This window comes from Siphateles boraxobius, unplaced genomic scaffold (genome assembly GCF_051911475.1).
Source record: "Siphateles boraxobius isolate OS27281-9 unplaced genomic scaffold, OSU_SipBor_1 6, whole genome shotgun sequence".
In the NCBI taxonomy this organism is placed as follows: Eukaryota; Metazoa; Chordata; class Actinopteri; order Cypriniformes; family Leuciscidae; genus Siphateles; species Siphateles boraxobius.
The window spans coordinates 15,236,880-15,256,332 of record NW_027509186.1 but is presented as its reverse complement, the minus strand read 5'-3'; the positions used below and the strand labels follow the sequence as shown (position 1 = coordinate 15,256,332).

General features: G+C 41.4%; 1 protein-coding gene across 2 annotated transcripts; it reads right to left on the bottom strand.

Moving 5' to 3' along the window:
• Window positions 1-2,943: 2,943 nt before the first annotated feature.
• LOC143715899 (B-cell receptor CD22-like) lies at window positions 2,944-17,716 on the bottom strand. 2 transcript variants are annotated; one of them, XM_077207789.1, is made up of 18 exons: window positions 17,421-17,716; window positions 17,072-17,130; window positions 16,906-16,949; window positions 16,395-16,802; window positions 15,231-15,551; window positions 14,895-15,152; window positions 14,520-14,786; window positions 13,952-14,218; window positions 13,568-13,846; window positions 13,143-13,406; window positions 12,206-12,457; window positions 11,443-11,527; window positions 11,227-11,239; window positions 10,850-10,980; window positions 10,473-10,530; window positions 10,257-10,366; window positions 10,044-10,098; window positions 2,944-3,697 (listed from the first exon to the last, which is right to left on the bottom strand). In XM_077207789.1, exons 3-18 carry the CDS (start codon window positions 16,940-16,942, stop codon window positions 3,437-3,439), a joined length of 3,066 nt encoding a protein of 1,021 aa, XP_077063904.1. In that variant the 5' UTR covers window positions 16,943-16,949; window positions 17,072-17,130; window positions 17,421-17,716; the 3' UTR covers window positions 2,944-3,436. The 2 variants fall into 2 exon arrangements, with proteins under 2 accessions (XP_077063904.1, XP_077063903.1); XM_077207788.1 differs by having other exon boundaries at window positions 11,131-11,239; window positions 16,906-16,946.
• Between the last annotated feature and the right edge of the window lie 1,737 nt (window positions 17,717-19,453).

The following is a 19,453-nucleotide window of genomic DNA, read 5'->3' as shown; positions in this document are numbered from 1 at the left end:
GTTTGCTCCTCAGAGTAGTAGAGAAATAAGAGTGGTGGCCCCCTGCCTGTGACATAATTAATGACAGAATTTTCAATTTTGGGTGAACTAACCCTTTAAGTCACATATAAAAATGTCTTCATTACATTAGATCAAATTAAGTAGCATTTTCAAACAAACAATAGTTCTTTTTTCAGAGCAAACTTGAGACACTTTTCCAAGTTTTTTTGAACTCTTTCAATTTTGAAACCTAACAAACTTTTTGTGAAATGTTTGATTGAAAAGTGTACTTGTGCTATATTTCTTTAAAAACAATACAACTTGTGATATTTTGTTAAACAATGCATATATATTACATTTTTAATTGTTGTTCAAGTGTTTCAAATACTTTTGGGACCACTGCATTAACTAAAAAATCTGAATTTGTTGCATTTGGTTTACATGAAGATGATATTTAAAGACGTGAAAGTCCTTTTCCAGGATATAACAAGTTTATAACTTAACACTTTTGTTTAAGCTGTGATAGCTAATGCTAATGAGTTATCCTGAGAACAAAGTAGATGACTTTTTAATAAGTTTCTATATCACTTACCATATTTTGCTTTGTATATTTTCACTGGACCATATACAGCAAGCAGGGCTTATCCAGATACAATGTAATGTTTTTGCATTCACTCTTTTGCTGCTTGATTAGATGGTCTTTAATCATATTTTCAGTACCTTCTTTTAAAATATATAACGTAACAGTTCTAGATCATTTTGAAAAAAAATCACATTGACATGCTGCAGAGGTGTTTATCTCTTTTAGTCCACATGCAGCAAGTAGGGTAATGAAAAGCATTTTACTGGAGGTAAAATCAGATAGAAACTAAAATAAAGAATATAAATAAAAAAGGGCAAAAGATCTTGAAAAACGTTTGACACAATATCTGTCCCCAGGTCAAAAGATGCATGTGCGGTGTCAGGAAACAAGACTTTCTCCAAACCTCGTATGCCATCACCAAAGAGGTACAGTACACTTGAACCCATAGAAGTATTAGAAAGTAAGCCTAACTTAAATGCATTGTTAATAAGTAGATGTTCAGTTTTTTAGTTCAATTTGTCCAAAAAATATATTTGTGATGTTTAAGTGAAATAACCACAATTGTTTTTCATTTTTTTTTTCAGGCACCTCAGTGACCCCCAAATAAAATCCTACAAAGTGAGTGTAGTATTATTTTCAGTGTTACACTATGGAAAACATACTCTGATCAAATGACAAATGCTTACTTAAATATGTTATTGATTAATGTCTGTTTCTCTGTTTTCTCTTGAAATATTACATTAAGAATTATGATTGTGAAGCTGAGTATACCAAATGGGACGAACTCAACATGTATGGAAATATTTGATGAAAATGCTGTACATCAAAGAACTAAAATGGGTTCAATACTGTTTTTAAAAAGACTGACAATGTCAGACTTCATTAAAAATAAAATATTTGTCATGCATATTAAGTAGCATCAAGATTAGTTTGTCTTCATTATTTCCTGTGTTGTTTCCGCATTACTTTGTTACTAAGTATGTTTTAATTTGTTGTAATGGTGATTCATTGGTTCATTGATTATCTCACACCTGTTTCATTTTCAGTTCATTATTTTGTTTCCTTCAGTTATTTTAGTGTTGAATGTGCATTAGCACACTGTTTCCTTTATTTATCATTAATTGATATCACACTTTTGTTTTATTTAAATGTTTAAGCTGCATTAGATCCCTTTGCCTCGCCTTATCTTCACCTGCCTGTACATGGTATTCTGATGTATCATTATGAATTGTTTATCTAGAAATTATGCTGATTTAAAAAAAAAAAAAACGTTTCTACTGCTTTTGTACCTGACTATATAATTTGATTATATTATAATTGTTTCTTCCAGTTGACATACCATTTGTTGCTTTGGTTGTTTTTATTTTATTTGTTTCTGTCTTGTTTTTCACCTTTCACTCCTTGCTTGTAATGTGCCACTCACTGCAGAACCAAATGTATTTCTCACAAGCATTGTGAGCTAAGTTGAGGCCTAGAAACCATATTAGAAACCACCAGTGCCAATGGTTCTATGTCTACTTACAAAGCATTTGGGAAGCCCAGGTCATAGTGTGGTTGGACCTTCAAGCTCCACTCATTACATTCAGAGAAGGGGAGCTGGATGTCAAGCTCCACCCATCACATCTAGACAGGGGCAGCTGGACGTCAAGCTCCACCCATCACATCTAGACAGGGGCAGCTGGACGTAAGCTCCACCCATTAGACCCAGAGAGGGGTAGCTGGATGTCAATCTCTGCCCATCACATCTAGACAGGGGCAGCGGGATGTCAAGCTCCACCCATTAGACACAGAAAGGGGTAGCTGGATGTCAATCTCCACCCATCACATCTAGACAGTGGCAGCTGGATGTCAAGCTTCACCCATTAGACCCAGAGAGGGGTACTGGAACTGGATGTCAATCTCCACCCATCACATCTAGAGAGGGGCAGCTGGACGTCGAGCTCCACCCATCACATCTAGAGGGGGGCAAGTTCCACCGATTGGCTTTGCACTAAGCAGCTTCACATCATACGCGAGCAATGGACTGCTGTGCTTGAAGGGGGAGCTCTTCGGGATATTGTATATTTATTAAATCTGTTGTCCTGGGGCATGTGCTGCAGGCCAGGGTTTGAATTATAATTATTAGAGGTACTGTCTTTATATATTATTTATTATAATATAATAATTTATTACATAAACATTTAATACTTTTCCCGGCACTCAAAGGACTTTACAGAGAAGGAAGGAATCTACTCAACTACCATCTATTTCTATAAATATCACAAAAAAAGAGTACATTTCACTAAGCAATAAAGCATATGCATAAAGTTTCATGTTAAATGCATCACACTGCAGAACAATTATTTGCTTCTTATATAATAACCTGTGACGTCATCCCTTCCTGAATTCATTGAGCCTGGGAGACTTTTTCTTTTATTCCAACAAGTAATTTATGGATACACAGTTTTATGAAACCAGTTAAATGTTCTTAGCATAGCTAAAGTTCAGCAACATGGTACATGTTAAGCATTTGCTTTTCAGTGGCAAGCATGTTTAATAAAAATAGATAGCTATATTGTTACATTTCACACTATTTATTAGGGAAACTGAACTCCTGAATCAGTTTTCCATGCAAGCACAACTGAATTGATCACACAAATATATGGCACATTGATACAAAGGAATAGTATCTTTAAGCATAATTCGGAATATTTCAATATTATATAAATGCAATGGCAAGTCACATCGACGAAAAATAAAAAGAGGAGTGGAAACAATTCTTACCTCTCTAAGAGAATCATAATTTGAATACAATTGTCTTAATTATAACTTTCAAATAACATAATAACAAATAACTAAAACTATAATTATAAAACAGATTAAGGTTTTAGTAATTCATTTGGAAACTCCCACTGTTTCTGTTTTTATGGCTGAATATTCAGTTCTGTCCTCATAATCAGAGCTTGAACTGCTAAGATGGCTCCTCTGTTTATGTTTGGGTTCTTTAACATCAGGTTTGGCAGAACAAGACACAGTGGAGTAATTCACTTCATCTTCTTCACTGGTATCAGATTCCCAGTCTATATTGGTGAATGGCAGTCTTGAGGCACATGCAGAAGAAACATTCTCATAATCGTGATGTTCTGACTGGGTATTCTAGGAAGAGAAATAACGTCTCGGTTACGTATGTAACCCTCGTTCCCTGAGTACAGGGAACGGAGACGTGTCGTCGGGGGAGTTCCCTGACGAATTGGGATCACGCTAGGGAGACCAATTGCCTTCGAGTGAATTAAAATGAGCCAATGAAAATTGGCATGCAAGATTTGCATTCCGCGACCCGCCTACCAGCGCGGGTATAAGAGGCGGAAGTAAACATTGCGCAATGCTTTTCGCTGAGGAGCCGAACGGTGTCCAGTCCTCCGCGAAGGTACAGCAACATGGCGAAGGGACGACACGTCTCCGTTCCCTGTACTCAGGGAACGAGGGTTACATACGTAACCGAGACGTTCCCTTTCGTCCTGGGAACTCCGACGTGTCGTCGGGGGAGTTCCCTGACGAATTGGGATCCCTAATAAAACGCCATGGTGCTGGCCCCTTCCAGCGCCCGGCAAAGCTACCCTGCAGCAGTTTCTTGAAATAAGTTGCGGGAGCTAGCACGGGAAACACACTGCTGTTCCGCGAGACCCGCACAGTGGATATTGGATAACACTGGGAAAGCGTTCCCTCAAGAGAGGAGGGAACGCTGCGGAAGCCCCAGCCTGACTGAGGAAGGCCAGGAATACACATATGTACTAGCCCGAAGGAATAGTGAAACATATGGCAGTCCCTGAGGTAGTCCCAATCCAACGGAAGTGGGAGCGTACTCAACAGGGACGACGAACGAGTCCGTCAAGGGGAAGACACGGCTGAACTGCACGTGGCCTCATGGGTCACAAATAGAAACCACTGGAGCACCCAGTCTACTAGCAGCTCCTTACTAGAGGTAGCAGACCTGGTGCCGGGCGGTCCGCCACGCCCAGCACCGGAGGGGTGAAGGAGGAACTCACGAGGCTCACCAACGTAGGGCGCCATACGGAGCAAAGAACGCACGTATCCGCTGTTTGAGGCGGAGTGGCGCAGCAAGTCGACACAACCTATTCCCTCGACCCACTGGCCGTAGCCAGAACTCGGGAGGAAACAGGTTCCACACGAAGGCTATAGAACCTAGCGAACGTGTTAGGTGTCGCCCAGCCCGCAGCTCTACAGATGTCTGTCAGCGAGGCGCCTTGAGCCAAAGCCCAGGAAGCGGCAACACCCATAGTGGAGTGAGCGCGCAACCTGAGAGGACAAGGCTCACCCAGAGACTCATATGCTCGGGTGATAGCATCCACTAACCAGTGGGCTAACCTCTGCTTGGAGACGGCCTTTTCCTTCTGCTGGCCTCCGTAACAGACAAAGAGCTGATCTGAGGTTCTGAAGCTTTGCGTTCTGTCAATATAAACCCGCAGGGCACGGACGGGACAGAGAAAAGCCAGGGCTGGGTCTGCCTCCTCCTGGGGCAGCGCTTGCAGGTTCACTACCTGGTCCACGAAGGGAGGGGTAGGAACCTTGGGCACATATCCGAGCCGGGGTCTCAACACAACGTGAGAAAGGCCCGGCCCAAACTCTAGGCACGATTCGTCGATCGAAAAAGCCAGCAGATCCCCGACCCTCTTGAAAGAGGCCAATGCCAACAGGAGCGCTGTCTTAATGGACAGGATATTATCTCACCGTCAGCAAAGGCTCAAAGGAAGGACTTTGAAGAGCTCCAAGTACCAGAGCAAGGTCCCAAGAGGGTACAGAGTGCGAAACACGAGGTGGATTTAACCTCCTGGCACCCTTAAGGAATCTGATGACCAGGTCGTGCTTCCCTAGGGACTTACCTTCCACTGCATCGTGATGAGCACCTACTGCTGCGATATACACTTTGAGGGTGGAGGGGGACAGCCTCCGCTCCAACCCATCCTGCAGGAAGGAAAGCACGACACCGATCGGGCAAGTCCGGGGGTCCTCCTGACGAGAGGAACACCAATCGACGAACAGGTTCCACTTCAACGAATAGAGGCGCCACGTAGAGGGGGCTCAAGCGGAAGTGATGGTGTCTACCACTGCCTGTGGTAGACCACCTAGAACCTCCGTGTCCCGTCCAGGGACCAGACATGGAGTTTCCAGAGGTCTGGACGCGGGTGCCATAGAGTGCCCCGACTCTGAGGAAGAAGGTCCTTCCTCAAAGGAATCGGCCAGGGAGGGGCTGTCGCGAGGAGCATGAGTTCGGTGAACCAAGTCCTGGTGGGCCAATATGGCGTCACAAGAAGGACCTGCTCCTCGTCCTCCCAGACCTTGCACAGAGTCTGTGCAAGAAGGCTCACTGGGGGAAACGCATACTTGCGCAGGTCCCGGGGCCAGCTGTGAGCCAGGGCGTCCGTGCCGAGGGTCCCCTCGGACAGGGAGTAAAACCACTGGCAATGGGTCGTGTCCGGAGAAGCAAACAGGTCTACCTGTGCGACTCCGAAGACACTCCAAATCAGCTGGACCGACAGGGGATGGAGTCGCCACTCTCCTGGCAGGGGAGGAAGCCGTGAGAGCTCGTCTGCCACACGGTTTAGCTCCCCTGGAATGTGAATGGTACGAAGCGACCTCAGATGCTTCTGACTCCATAGGAGGAGGTGGGAGGCAAGTCGCGACAAACGACGGGAGCGTAGACCACCTTGATGGTTGATGTACGCAACGGTCGCAGTGCTGTCCGTACGGACCAGTACGTGCTTGTGTCTGAGAACCCCTCTGAGGCGACGCAAGGCTAAGCGTACTGCTTGCAACTCTAGGCAGTTGATATGCCAATGCAGTTGAGGCCCCGTCCACAGACCTGAAACTGCATGCCCGTAGTACGTGGCCCCCCACCCGGTGGCAGAGGCATCTGTGAAAACCACAGCATGCCTGGAAACCTGGACTAAGGGCACTCCGGGCCGTAGAAACACAGGATCCGACCACGGGGAGAAGGTTTGGCGGCAGTGCGGGGTCACTTTGACCCCGAACGTGCCGCTGTGCCACGCCCACCTCGGGACTCGATCATGAAGCCAGCGCTGAAGCGGTCTCATATGTAACAGGCCGACGTTACTGCGGCTGCCATATGCCCCAGGAGCCTCTGAAATTGTTTCAGTGGAACCGCTGTCCTGCCTCGAAAAGACCTGAAGCAGGTGAGCACTGACTGGACGCGTTCCTCTGTGAGGTGCGCAGTCCGGGCGACCGAGTCCAGCTCCATACCGAGATAAGAGATCCTCTGCACAGGGCAAAGTTTGCTCTTGTCCCAGTTGACCTGAAGCCCCAACCGGCTGAGGTGCCGAAGCACCATGTCCCTGTGATCGCACAATACATCTCGCGAGTGAGCTAAAATGAGCCAGTCGTCAAGGTAGTTGAGGATGCGAACGCCTTGTTCACTCATGGGAACAATGGCCGCCTCTGCGACTTTCGTGAAGACGCGGGGTGACAGGGCCAGCCCGAAGGGTAGGAGGTCAATCGCTGCAAACCAATCCTGGGGACGGATGCATTCGAAAATGCGCTTCTGCGAAAGCATTTTGAACGGGAGTTTGTGCAGGGCCCGATTCAAAATACGCAGGTCCAGGGTTGGCCGTAACCCACCGCCTTTCTTGGGTACAATGAAGTAAGGGCTGTAAAACCCAGACCTCATCTCGGCAGGAGGGACCGGCTCGAACGCGTCCTTCGCCAGCAGGACATCGATCTCTTTCCTCAAGACAGGGGCGTCCACCGACCGCACACGGGTGAAGTGGACGCCCCTGAACCTGGGAGGCCGGCGTGCAAACTAAATTGCATAGCCGAACCGGTGCGGATGAGCCATTGGGACGGACCCGGAAGCGCTCTAGCCAGGCTTCCAGATAGCGTCGCAATGAACCCACCCGAACCACCGGCGTACCCGCGAGGGGGCAGCGAGGTGGAAGACAGGGAACCGGCTCTGGTGGCGTTGTAGCGACCGAGAGCGCGGGTCTGGGTGCGCCTGACACCAACCTGCTTCCACCGAGGGGCAGACGGCAGAGAAGGCTCGTGGGCGTTCTGCTGCGGACTGCCCGGTGGCAAAGGGGGAGGGGGAGAGACGAGGAACGAGGCCCTGACTCCTCGTATGCTGGTCTCTGCGCCTCCGGGCCCAGCTGCAGACCGGAGCGACGCAGCCGTGGCTGCGTCACTGCTATCTGCAAGCTGGGGAGAGGGGAACGGGAGTGGTGCAGCTCGGGGGCGGAACGCACTGCCATTCTGACCCTCTCGGACGGAGGAAACTGGTCTTATTATACTGCCAGTCTCGACCGTGAGGGGAACGAGGGACGAGGCCCGGGGGCATTGAGTCCTCGTTTCCCCTCACCCAGCGAGAGACGACAGTGACAAGGCCGTAGCCCTCACTGCCATCTGAGCGCTGGGGCCCGTGAACGACTCAGAGGAAGTGGACTGCTCAAACTTTGGTTACCGCTGATACAGCGGCGGAACAGAAAAGAAAAATTCTCCACCCAGCCCTCCCCCGGGGGAAGGAGTGGTGATGACACGCACTCCCAGAGAGCAGATCGTCACAAACTCTGGGTCGCTCATCTCAGGGTTGCTTCCCTGCGCTGAGGGAAACAAACTCTGAGCGGGCTGGTTTTGAGGCGCTTCCGGACCACCAGTGTGGACATCGTCTAACCGAGGGCCAGCGCTGTGACTAATCACGGTCAGTCACTAAGCACAGCTCAACCCCGAGTTAGAACTACGCACGTGCAGTGGTAGTGAGAGAGGAAAAACTTCTGCAGATTTAGGCATGTTTGGCTTGCCATATTGGCACCAAAAATGCTTGCATGCTGCCAAAATTCTTCACACACATCCAGGCACTTTAGAACAGCCCAGGAAAGTGTGGCTGTTAAGTCTGAATCTTCAGCATGAGAACACACCATTATAGTAGGAACTCAGCATAATTTCAGAGTATAACAGCCCTCTCTCCGATGTAGCGATCGACATCTGTCCTCCCTGGGGCCCCGAATGAAATGCTTGGTCCCTCATGAGAAGGACCAGATTCTCATCCGAAAGATTCAACGGCACACGGCACGCTGAGCGGCTCAACCTTTACAGGAAAGGGGAGACGGACAACGTGCCGACGTGGTCATGCACTCCTGAGAGAACATGAACCACCCACGAACGCAGTCTCAACACACTGATTAGGCATGTGAAACCGTGATCGTGGCCGTCAACCAGGCATGCAAGATAGTGAACGTGGCCATCGCTTCGATGACACACGGCACGGTGGGTGCTCAAGCCTTCAGGCAGGGCGAACAACGTGCCGACGTGGTCATGCTCTCATAAGAAAGCATAAACCACCCACGAACACAGTATCAGCATGTTTGCGATGCGCTAGAGGAGTGAGTGGTTCGTGCACACTGAAACCCTCAGATCACCAATGTTATTCACCAAAGTAGCCCTCCTCTGGTGCACCAGAAGAGAAACTAGATCGGGAAATAAGCAAAGGGACTCACCTCATAGAGGCACGCGAGTCTTGATCTTGACCGCGCATCTTGAGCGCCGACTGACGCGCGCTGGGTTGCCGTGACAACCCGCGCGGCCAGCCGGCGCTCGACGGCACACGGCACGTTGAGCGGCTCAAGCCTTTACGAGAAAGGGGAGACGAACAACGTGCCGACGTGGTCATGCACTCCTGAGAGAACATGAACCACCCACGAACGTAGTCTCACACACTGATTAGGCATGTGAAACAATGAACGTGGCCGTCAAATAAGGACAGGAAACGATCGCATCCAGAAACACACGAGTGAAACGTCATCCTGAAAAGGATGCGATCTTCACTCGTGTTGCTCTTTCAGGAAGAAAGTACTCTCTCTATCGTGCTGAAGCACACAGGGACCCAACGCGGCAACACAGCGGGGAAACTGCAAGCCCGCTGTGCGCACTCAACCGTTTACCAGCTGTGAAAACAGCTTTTGAATCAACAGCATATAGACGCAGCCGGCAGACAGGAAACCGCGCGGTCGCTGAAACGCCATCTCACCAACACAGAGAGATCCCCTCCCGAAACAGCAGACTCGTAGCCGTAAGAAAAATACAATCTTAAAGCTCACTCACTCAGAGAGGACACAATCGGTCGGCTCCGAAGCTAAAAGCATTGCGCAATGTTTACTTCCGCCTTTTATACCCGCGCTGGTAGGCGGGTAGCGGAATGCAAATCTTGCATGCCAATTTTCATTGGCTCGTTTTAATTCACTCGAAGGCAATTGGTCTCCCTAGCGTGATCCCAATTCGTCAGGGAACTCCCCCGACGACACGTCGGAGTTCCCAGGACGAAAGGGAACTAGTAAAACAAAATGCTCTCAATATACACAATACAGCTATATAAAAATTTGCTCCACACGCTTTTTTTGTGTATGCTTATTGTGAACAGCTGCTCGCTCAGTACATTTAAATAGAAGATAAATAATTTGTTAATGTTCTGATGGCTTGCCTTTGACTGCTTATTTTTTGACACCATGGCATAGACTGCTGAACCTTTGGGCGCTCTAAAAACACAATAATATATTTAACAGCAGCAGCATTGCACTCAGTCACATTTAAAAATTGGATCATCTAAAAAAAATGTAAGCTCATCACATTATCAATATAAAGATAAGTGTTATTTAATAGGTAGAATTACTTCTGATTTTTATTTAACATTTACCTTTTTGGCTCATTTTGTCGCTTGAAATCAAGAGTGACGTAGTTTAAGGTAGATGTAGCTAATTCATTATCCATACATCCAGGTTTTTGTGGTTTGGGGTTACATTTTCCCTGTAAGAACAACAAGACATCTTTCTACGCATGAAAATGTCAGTTGTTTGTTATTTTGATGTTTAAATTACATCCTGTTGCATTTAAAAGAAAAACACTCTCTCACCTGTTGAATTTGTGGCAGTTTAATGGCAGAATACACCGTGTGGATATTAGATTTCAGCCTTAAGAGGAAAAAAAGATTAATTCATTTTATGACAAAAAGGGGGACACATTAAAGGGATATAGTTCACCCAAAAATGAAAATTTGCTGTAAATTTAGTCACCTTCAGGCCATCCAAGATGTAGGTGTCTTTTTTTCTTCAATAGAAATGTAAAGAATAGTTTTAGCTGAAACCGTGGTCCTTGGTGATTCATATATTGCAAGTCAGACAAAAAGACACCCTACATTTTGGATGGTCTGAGGGTCAGTAAAGTAAAGTAACATTTTCATTTTTGGGTTAACTATCCCTTTAATGTCTCCATCAGTTCTGCAGCTGTTACCTTGGATTCAGGTCCTGTGCTCGTGTGGGATCTTGGGAATTGGGTGTTGGATGTGATTGATCAACCCTTCCATGAAATGGATCAGGAATCTCTTCTATTGACAAATTCTCCCGGGTGTTATTTTGTGATCCCTGAGATATAAAATATTCTTTTATTTTTTTTTAAATAACTATATCTCTTAGTCAACAAACTTTGTAATATTTTGCATTTTTAAAACAATTCTTAATAAAGTGAGTTCAAGTAAGTAACCCAGTAACTGAAACAAACTGAAGTTAAATAACCAATAAAAGTAAGTTTGCCACTGTAGAAGACCGTAACAGGAATCCTGGGAAAAAACACAATGCATTATCTGCTCCACTTTGCGGATCTAATCTTGCCTTGATGATAGTCCTGCAAAATAGTGAGCACAATTATTAGAAGATGATGATGACTGGAAGAAAGAAATAGGCCTAAATAACTCTGACAGTCACAGACCAGAATCAACATCTATAAGGACCACTAATATGAAGAAAAACTAATAAATAGTGTAATCATATTTTAAGACTATTTTCTTGACTTAAGTAATAAAAAAAATAAAAAAAATATGTATGTACCTGCGCATCAGAAAGATGGCCGCACCAATGAGAATCAATAGAATGATAGGTAAGATTATCTGGCAGAGCACCTTAAGAAAGTAACCTAAAATAAGAGAGGTTTGGGGAGATATCATGATCACATCACTTTCAAAACTCAACCCTGACCATGACTTAATCTAACCTCGAATTCATAACCTAACCCAGTTAAACTTTTAAAGTAGTCCAAAATATTGCAGCATTCCAATTTAATCAGGCATTTAGGAGTTGATAATTTAATTCTTCACATTTTCAATTAAGTTTTAATGGAATAGTATGCAGAAAACTATCCTACTCCCTGACAGATATTAAAATAAGTGTCTTCAGATATCACAACAATATCTGTGACAACCCTATCGGTAAAAAATAAAAGTGAAATAAAAAGTTGCAATTATTTTTTTTTTATTCCATGGCAGAAACAAGCTTCCATATGAAAATCAACAAATTAATATAAAGAAACTAAAATGCAAAAAAAAAAAAAAAGGACCACAAAAAAGCAGAAGCAAGACGAGAGGGTTTTCATTACAAGAGGGAAGTGAGCGCTTGACAGATTCAGAGCTTCAATTTCTTTAGGACTGGTAAATAGCTTTCTTGCTCACCATAGTTACACTAAAGCGGTAGTTGAAGAAAATTGTCTAAAGTCTGGCGGAAGAAGTTCTAGATCATTTTTTTTTTTATTTCCCTACTCTAGTCATAAGCATTTTATTATTTGATTTATTTTATAAATGTATAATTTCATACTCACTGCTGAAAAATAAGGGGATAGGGTTGGATCGTGATTTTCCAATTATATTGGCTGCTGTACAGTAATACACTCCTGGGTTCTGAGGTAGAACAGTGAAGTTCTGCTGGTCTGACAGGACGGTGAGGTTGTCCTCTCTGTACCATTTGTAGTCAGTGGCAGGAGGATACGCATCTGCACTGCAGGTCAGATAGACTGCAAGCTGTCTATTCCCCTCAGCTGTCATATTATGAACAATTGTTATGTTTGGAGTATCTGTAGAAAAAAGGCAAATAGACAGTAATATTAACTAACTATCATTACAAACTCATTCATTTATGGAAGAATGTTTCCACCACTGAATAAAAAATAAAAAAGGTAATTGCAAATTTCTATCTGACAATTCTGACTTTTCTTCTCAAAAGTGTGTGATATAAACTTGCAATTGCATGTAATAAAGTTAAAATGGGGGTTTTAGTCAGAAAAAGTCAGAATTGTGAGATATAAATTGCAAAATGCAATAAGAAAAGTTTTTTCCTCAGAATTGGACTTTACATCTCACAATTTTGCCTTTTTTCTCATAGTTCTGAACTTTTCTTACAATTGTGAGTTTAGATCTCACAATTCTAACTTTTTTCGCGCAATTCTGACTTGACAATTTTGACCTTTTTTCTTGCAATTGCGAGTTTATTTCTCGCAATTGTAAAAAAAAAAAAGCCTCAATTGCGAGTTTACTTCTCGTAATTTTGAGGAAAAAAGTCAGAATTGTGAGATAAATAGGTGCAAATTATCTTTTACATTTTATTTCTGTGGCGGAAACATGCTTCCATAATGATTAGACTACCTAAACATATTAAAAAAAAAAACTGTTGAGAATCTTTTATCTTTTAGAAAAGTCAAAGAAGCCTTTTAGCATCTAAAAGCTTATGTCTCTAAATAACTAGTAGGAAAAAGAACTCACACTTAACCCTGATGTCTACTAATTGGGATCTTGCTTTTCCAATGGAATTATATGCAATACAGACAAACTGGCCAGAGTCAGAGATATTCAGAGAATGAAAGTGTAGTTTCTGTACATGTCCAACAGTCTTTAATTGTCCATTGAAGCTTTTCATCCACTCAAATGAGGACGGAGCAGGTTTGGAACGAGCCTCACATGTAAGAATCAGCTCACTCCCAAACGTCTGTTCTCCTTTAGAACTTGCAGTCACATTTTTAGGTGCATCTACAAACACGTGATATGTAAGAAGATGAAATCCAAATTATGTTAAAGTAAAAGTCATATTGATCGGTTTGGTGACTTTAAAGTAAATTAAAGCATCTAATGTTTCTCAAGTCCTTGAAATATCTTAAATACTTGTAGATATTGTGATTGATTATACTTACACAACACAGTTAGCTCTTGTTCAGTTTCTAGTTTTCCCTCTGAATTATCTGCTTTGCACTTGTACCTCCCTGCATGTGACTCAGTTATATTCAAGTATATAGTTAAACTGTTCACAGATTCAGTGATGTTCCCTTGATTGTTTTGAATATTTATGATATCCTGAGGTCCTGTCACTGTGAGCTTTGACATAGGAAAGCTTTGAACCGTGCAGATAATTAGAAATACTTCAAACTCTCTCAATTCACTCTTCATAATCAAACTGAGCTTAGATGGAGGATCTGCAGAGTTTATGGAGACGTGAGAAGAAGAGACAAAATTATTTGGATGTGTGATGTTTGAGATTATTCACTTTAACTTTAGATTTTAGAACAAAACAGACTTACAAAGCACATCTACATTAAAGGTGTTTGAACTTGATGATCCAATGGCGTTGGTAACAATACATGTGTACTGCCCTGCATGCTTAATGGTCACATTGTCAATGTTTAACTCTCCAGTTTGAAATGGAAATGGGAAAGAAGACAGTCCAGGTGTGTGTTTCCAAGTGTACTTTACTGGCTTAGGGTTGGCATCACCTGAGCATGTCAAAGTCAGTCTGGAGTTCATTTTTACAGAGTGGCTGCCTTGTATTGTGACGTTTCGTGCTGAATCTGTTTAAAAACATGCTTTAGAAAGCTTAGCATTGCACACTGTAAAATACATGCAGGCTTTGGTAGAAATATATAATTTTAATTAATTTATGTGAAGCGACTCAGCATCTAACATACTTTTGTTAATAAAAAAAAAGACATTAGGTCATTTTGCCGAAAATTTACAAATGTTGAAATACTACAAGTGATTAATCACAGCTAGGTAACATTAGGTAACACTAATGTGGATTTCGAGTTTGATGTTATATTTAACATATTATTTAAGCATGTTTGTAGTAAAAATGAAAATGACAATACTTACACTTTACAGATACTGAGATTTCATTTGACTTCTCTTTTTTTATACCATTATCAGCCTGGCAATAGTAAGATCCTCCATCGTCTGCTGTTACATTGCTGATGGTTAATGTATCGCTAGTTTGTTGTGACATTTTGTAGTTGTTGTACCATTCAAACTTCTTGACTAGTGGGTTACTGTCATTAATTGAACACTTAAGAATCAGTGCGTCTCCCTCTTTGAGATCTTCAACACTGAACAGAGGTTTCACTGTGACACCCTTTGGACCATCTGAAGGCACGGGAAATGCATTTTGATTACAAGATTACAAGCGATTTGAGCAGATTATTAATTGGAGTTGGTATTTCTTCATCTGTTTACATAAAACATAAAACTCACATTTCACATCAATTATAATGATAGTTGATGTCATTGCTCCATGCTTGTTTTTAGCTCCACAATAATATTCTCCACTGTCTTCTGGTTTCACATTATTTAGTTTGAAGTCAGACATTTGTTGAGACTGTTCTATGTTGTCCTTTTTGAACCATGAAAAGGTGACATCAGGGCGACCTCTGCTTTCGCATGAGAGAGTGACAGAATCTCCCTCCTTCACATACTCAGAGCTCACTTTTGCAGTTGTCTCTCTAGGTGCATCTGGAGAAGAAAAAGAGGTGAAGTGGATGGCAGTAAATTTACAGTGTTTGTTTACAGACACATGAGATGCACACTCACATTCCACAGACAGAGTGATGTTTCTGATCTGGAAGATGTCCTGTGCTTGGGCTGGACGACAAGACAGACTTCTTTTGTCATCCTTCCATGTCACATTGAATTTTATTTTGGTGATATTTCTGCCCTCTTTTTCTTCATTTTCTATTATTACATCAGTTAATGAGGATGACACCCATTGTTCCTTCTGACCTGATGTGTGGACAAGCCACTCAGGATATTTCAAGCAGGAACTAAATGTGGAACATTTAGCAGTAAATTCCTCTGACTCCTTGAGTGGATACTTTAGCTCTGATGGTTCAATGTGCACCTTACAAGGGTTGTCTGAAATAAGGAGTATAATATGGAGTTAAAACATGTGATCCAGAACCTTTATATTTTATCCAACAAAGAAATCCATATTATCAAAGGTTCACCAAAAAAAGAGAAAGAAAATTACTAATTTGTTTACTGTTCAAAACCAGTTGTTTCTTTCTTTCAGTAATAAAGTCATCAATCACTGACCAAAGATTAAAAAAATGTGATTATTCGGAATTTGGAACATTTTGAGACACATGTGAACCAGTGTTTGGCATCAGATAACAGGGGACATTCTCAGAACTTTGGTTAACATTTTGGCGAGATTCTCTCAAAGTTAAGAACAAACGTTCTTCCATTAACGTTAAGAGAATGCTCATTCAATGTTATCAGGTCTTTAATAATGTTCTCCAAACGTTAGCGCAAAAACATTATTTATACATTGTTCGTTGGACGTTTTTCCCCCGAAATGTTTTAGTTGGACATTTGTCATTTTTTTTTAAATGTTACTATACAATTTTCAAAATGTTTAGAGAACATTCAAGTCCCGTTCCCATAATGTTTGTAAAATTATAAAAATGTATGCTCACTTAAGTTTTGCATAATCAAGAATTTTTTTTTTTAACACTTTCAAATCTGGACACTGGGAACATTTAGAGAACATGCAGAAATAACATTTTCAGAACCTAATGGGAACGTTAGCAAAACGTCATTAAAACATTTATGCTAACTGTGATCTTCATGTATACTAAAAATAGTGTCAGGGTCGAATGGATTAATTTTTGTAAATGATGACTTTTTTTTAATGAAAGAAAAAAACAACCCTTAAGGAAACAACAAATTGGTCCGATTCAGTAAATCACTGCTCACCTGTAACTGTGAGATTCATAGCTTTACTTATGTACTTATCTTTTGAACCAATGAATCTAAAGCTGTAGTTCCCACTGTCTGTTTTTTGTAGATCGGTGATTAGTAAATTACATTGTATCCAGACGTTTTCTTTCGTCGTTGATGTTACATTAGTGATGTATTTCACCCTGTTGGAGTAATCCGGTGACTGGGGACGTTCATCTGTGTTGCTGTATACAATAGTCCCATCAAACATTTGTGAATCTTTAGCAAAATTTGGATCTTTAAACCACAGAAGTTTCAAATCTTTCTCTTTTTTAAAGTAAGCACAGGGGATGGTCACACTTGACCCTTCCTCATTTGTTTCTGTTTTTACAGGCACTTTTATTTGAAGTTCTGATGATCCAGTGAAGGAGCTTGTAAGAATAACTGCAGGAAAAACAACATCAGTAACACTTATGTATACTAAAAAATTAGGGCAATCGTTTTACAAAAATCCACATATTCAGTATATAATCCAGACAATACACACCAAACAGAAGCAGAAGAATCTCTTCAGGAACCATCATTCAGCTGCTAATGAAATAAATACATGTATATTATTATGTTGAGAACCAGTGTTTTCATAACAAACTATGACAGCACATTTGCTGCTTGTCATTGTGTGTGGGTGAATATGTATGTTTTGGTGTTCACACCTGTGAATGAGTCAGACTGTTTCTCCTGTTTTTTTTACTCCTTTAATCCTTTATTTACCCTGCATTTACAATATCAAATAAACCAGACATACCACTCCAAGTTAAATCATTTATTTGTGTAATAATTGACAAATATTATTCCCTACACAGTACACAGTAAATCTAGAACTTCATGACATCAAATATGTTCACACTAAAATTACATGATCACATGCCAACAAGTTTTGTTTGAAGAAGCACAGTGTTTGTCTTGCATGAGCTTTTCAGTTTAACACATTGTGTAATTTGACAACTAAATGTGTTTTACTATGACAAAAAAAATAACTAAAGCCAATGAAAATTCTCTTACCTTCAAATCGAATAAGTTGTTCTCAATGGGCAGCTTAACAACGTTCTAACCGAGAAACAAAAGGAGAACTGTATCCATGTGTACTTCTAACTTGTTGTATTTGCATACATAAACATTCAGACATAAAAGAAAAAGCCAAAAAGCACATATTCTTGGTAGAGATAAAGAGATATGTTAATTCTGTCATCCGAGCGTGAAGTTCACTTCCTGTGGCAGTGGTTAGTTCTTGTATCGAAACTATTCAGAAAATAAAACCCTCTCTAATGTACGTGTATAATGTGCTGCTATATATATATATATATATATATATATATACTGTATACTCCACTGTATACTCCACTGTATACTCCACTGTATATATACTGTATACTCCAAACCAAATCTAACTGTTCTGTGTTCAACAAGGCCTATATAATATTTTTTTTTAAACATAGATGTATAGTGTTGTTCAGTATCTATTTTTCCACCCACCTATTGTTATGCACATTTTTGGATACAAAAATAAAAAATAAAAACACTAGATGGAAACATGTAGATAAACATAAATTGTTTAATTGCGGCAGATACATTTTTATCCGATAAGAAAACGTGCATAAATATGATGGAAACACATTTACTGAATAAATCCCTTGACGCACAACAACAACAACAAAAACTCACATAACTTTGCCGCAACGGAGGATGTGATTGGAAAATTGGACTAACCAGCGGGCCAATTTCATTGCACAGCATCTCAAATGTTGGTTTGATCATTCTGAAATACCTAAGCCAAAATCTGTCATCAAAATGTTTTGGTATAATGAACTCCTAGAAGTGTGTTACTTGATTGTGTTCCCAAATACAGAGGATCCAAATAAAAAAAAAAATAGCTCACTCAGACGCAAGTCATTTTTGATGTACGACAAAATAGCCATGCGGCAACTTCCATTTTTATTACAGATGTGTTGTGTCAATTTCCCAAGAAGTAACTATTTTGTTCTCTTGAACACATGGGGTGGAAATGCTGCTTTATTAACAGATGTTTTATGCGATATTCCAATTTTGCACGCAAGTTAAATTAGCAACTTTGGATGGAAAAATAGCTACTGTCAAGTAGTAAGGTCTTAAAGAATGAAGTTTGGGTGTATTCTTGTAGACTAAGGGTGATAGGGATCAAATCTCCCCTATACTGATCACATTTCTAGGGAAGAAAGCAATTGCTTGACCTTATCTAGTGTGTCTTTAATATCCAATCTGCTTCAAGACCTCCCCGAATGAGATTGCCTTGCTAAAAAATGCACGTTATCCCATTGAAAACTGCTACAAAGAAAATGCGCTTATATTTTAAAATGTTTCATTTGTTAACATTAATGAACTACATTATTTCACATGAATTAACAAAGAAACATATTTCTACATAATTTATTACATTTAGTTAATTCCAACATTTACTAGTACATTGTTAAAAGGCTAATTTTGTATTAGTTAATTCAGTGTGAAGTAACATGAATTTTTTTATTAACTAACATAATAAATATGTAAGTGTCATACAGCGGTGTGTTATTCCCTGAATATGGCGCCGTAGATGTATATGATGCGGATCTCTACGCATTTGCTTTGGACTTTACTCCTTTAGAATGCTTAGTTAAAGGTACACTATGTAACTTGTTTTGTTCAAAATTAACCAATTTTGAATAAAGATTAAGTGTCAGCATTTGGGACTGCTGTTTCCTTAGTTTTACCACTAGATGTCATGCCACTCACCTGTGGCCTCTCATTTGTGTAATCATCTTCACCTGCACCTCGTTTCCCCCTGTGTATTTTAGCTCTGTCTTGGTTCTCTCTTGTTACTTGGTCTTTGCATGAGGTGTCTGCCTGGTGTCCTGAGTTTCTTTGGATTTTTGAGCCCCTGTGAGTAAGCAAGGTTTTTGTTGTTTAAATTATTTGAAGAAGTTCTCTTGCATCTGTTTGTTTTTCTCCCCTCGTGGAGTTTTATTTTGTGTTTTTGTTATACCTCCATTGTGAGAAGATTCTTTGTTGTAATTTTTAGAAGT

Bases quoted from the DNA above. Each gene is read 5' to 3' on its own strand.
- LOC143715899 (XM_077207788.1), bottom strand. From the start codon at position 16,942: ATGATGGTTCCTGAAGAGATTCTTCTGCTTCTGTTTG. The intron at 15,552-16,394 runs GTGAGCAGTGAT...TCCTTATTTCAG, and splicing joins TATGAATCTCACAGTTACAG to ACAACCCTTGTAAGGTGCAC. The intron at 10,099-10,256 runs GTAAATGTTAAA...TTGTGTTTTTAG, and splicing joins CGACAAAATGAGCCAAAAAG to AGCGCCCAAAGGTTCAGCAG.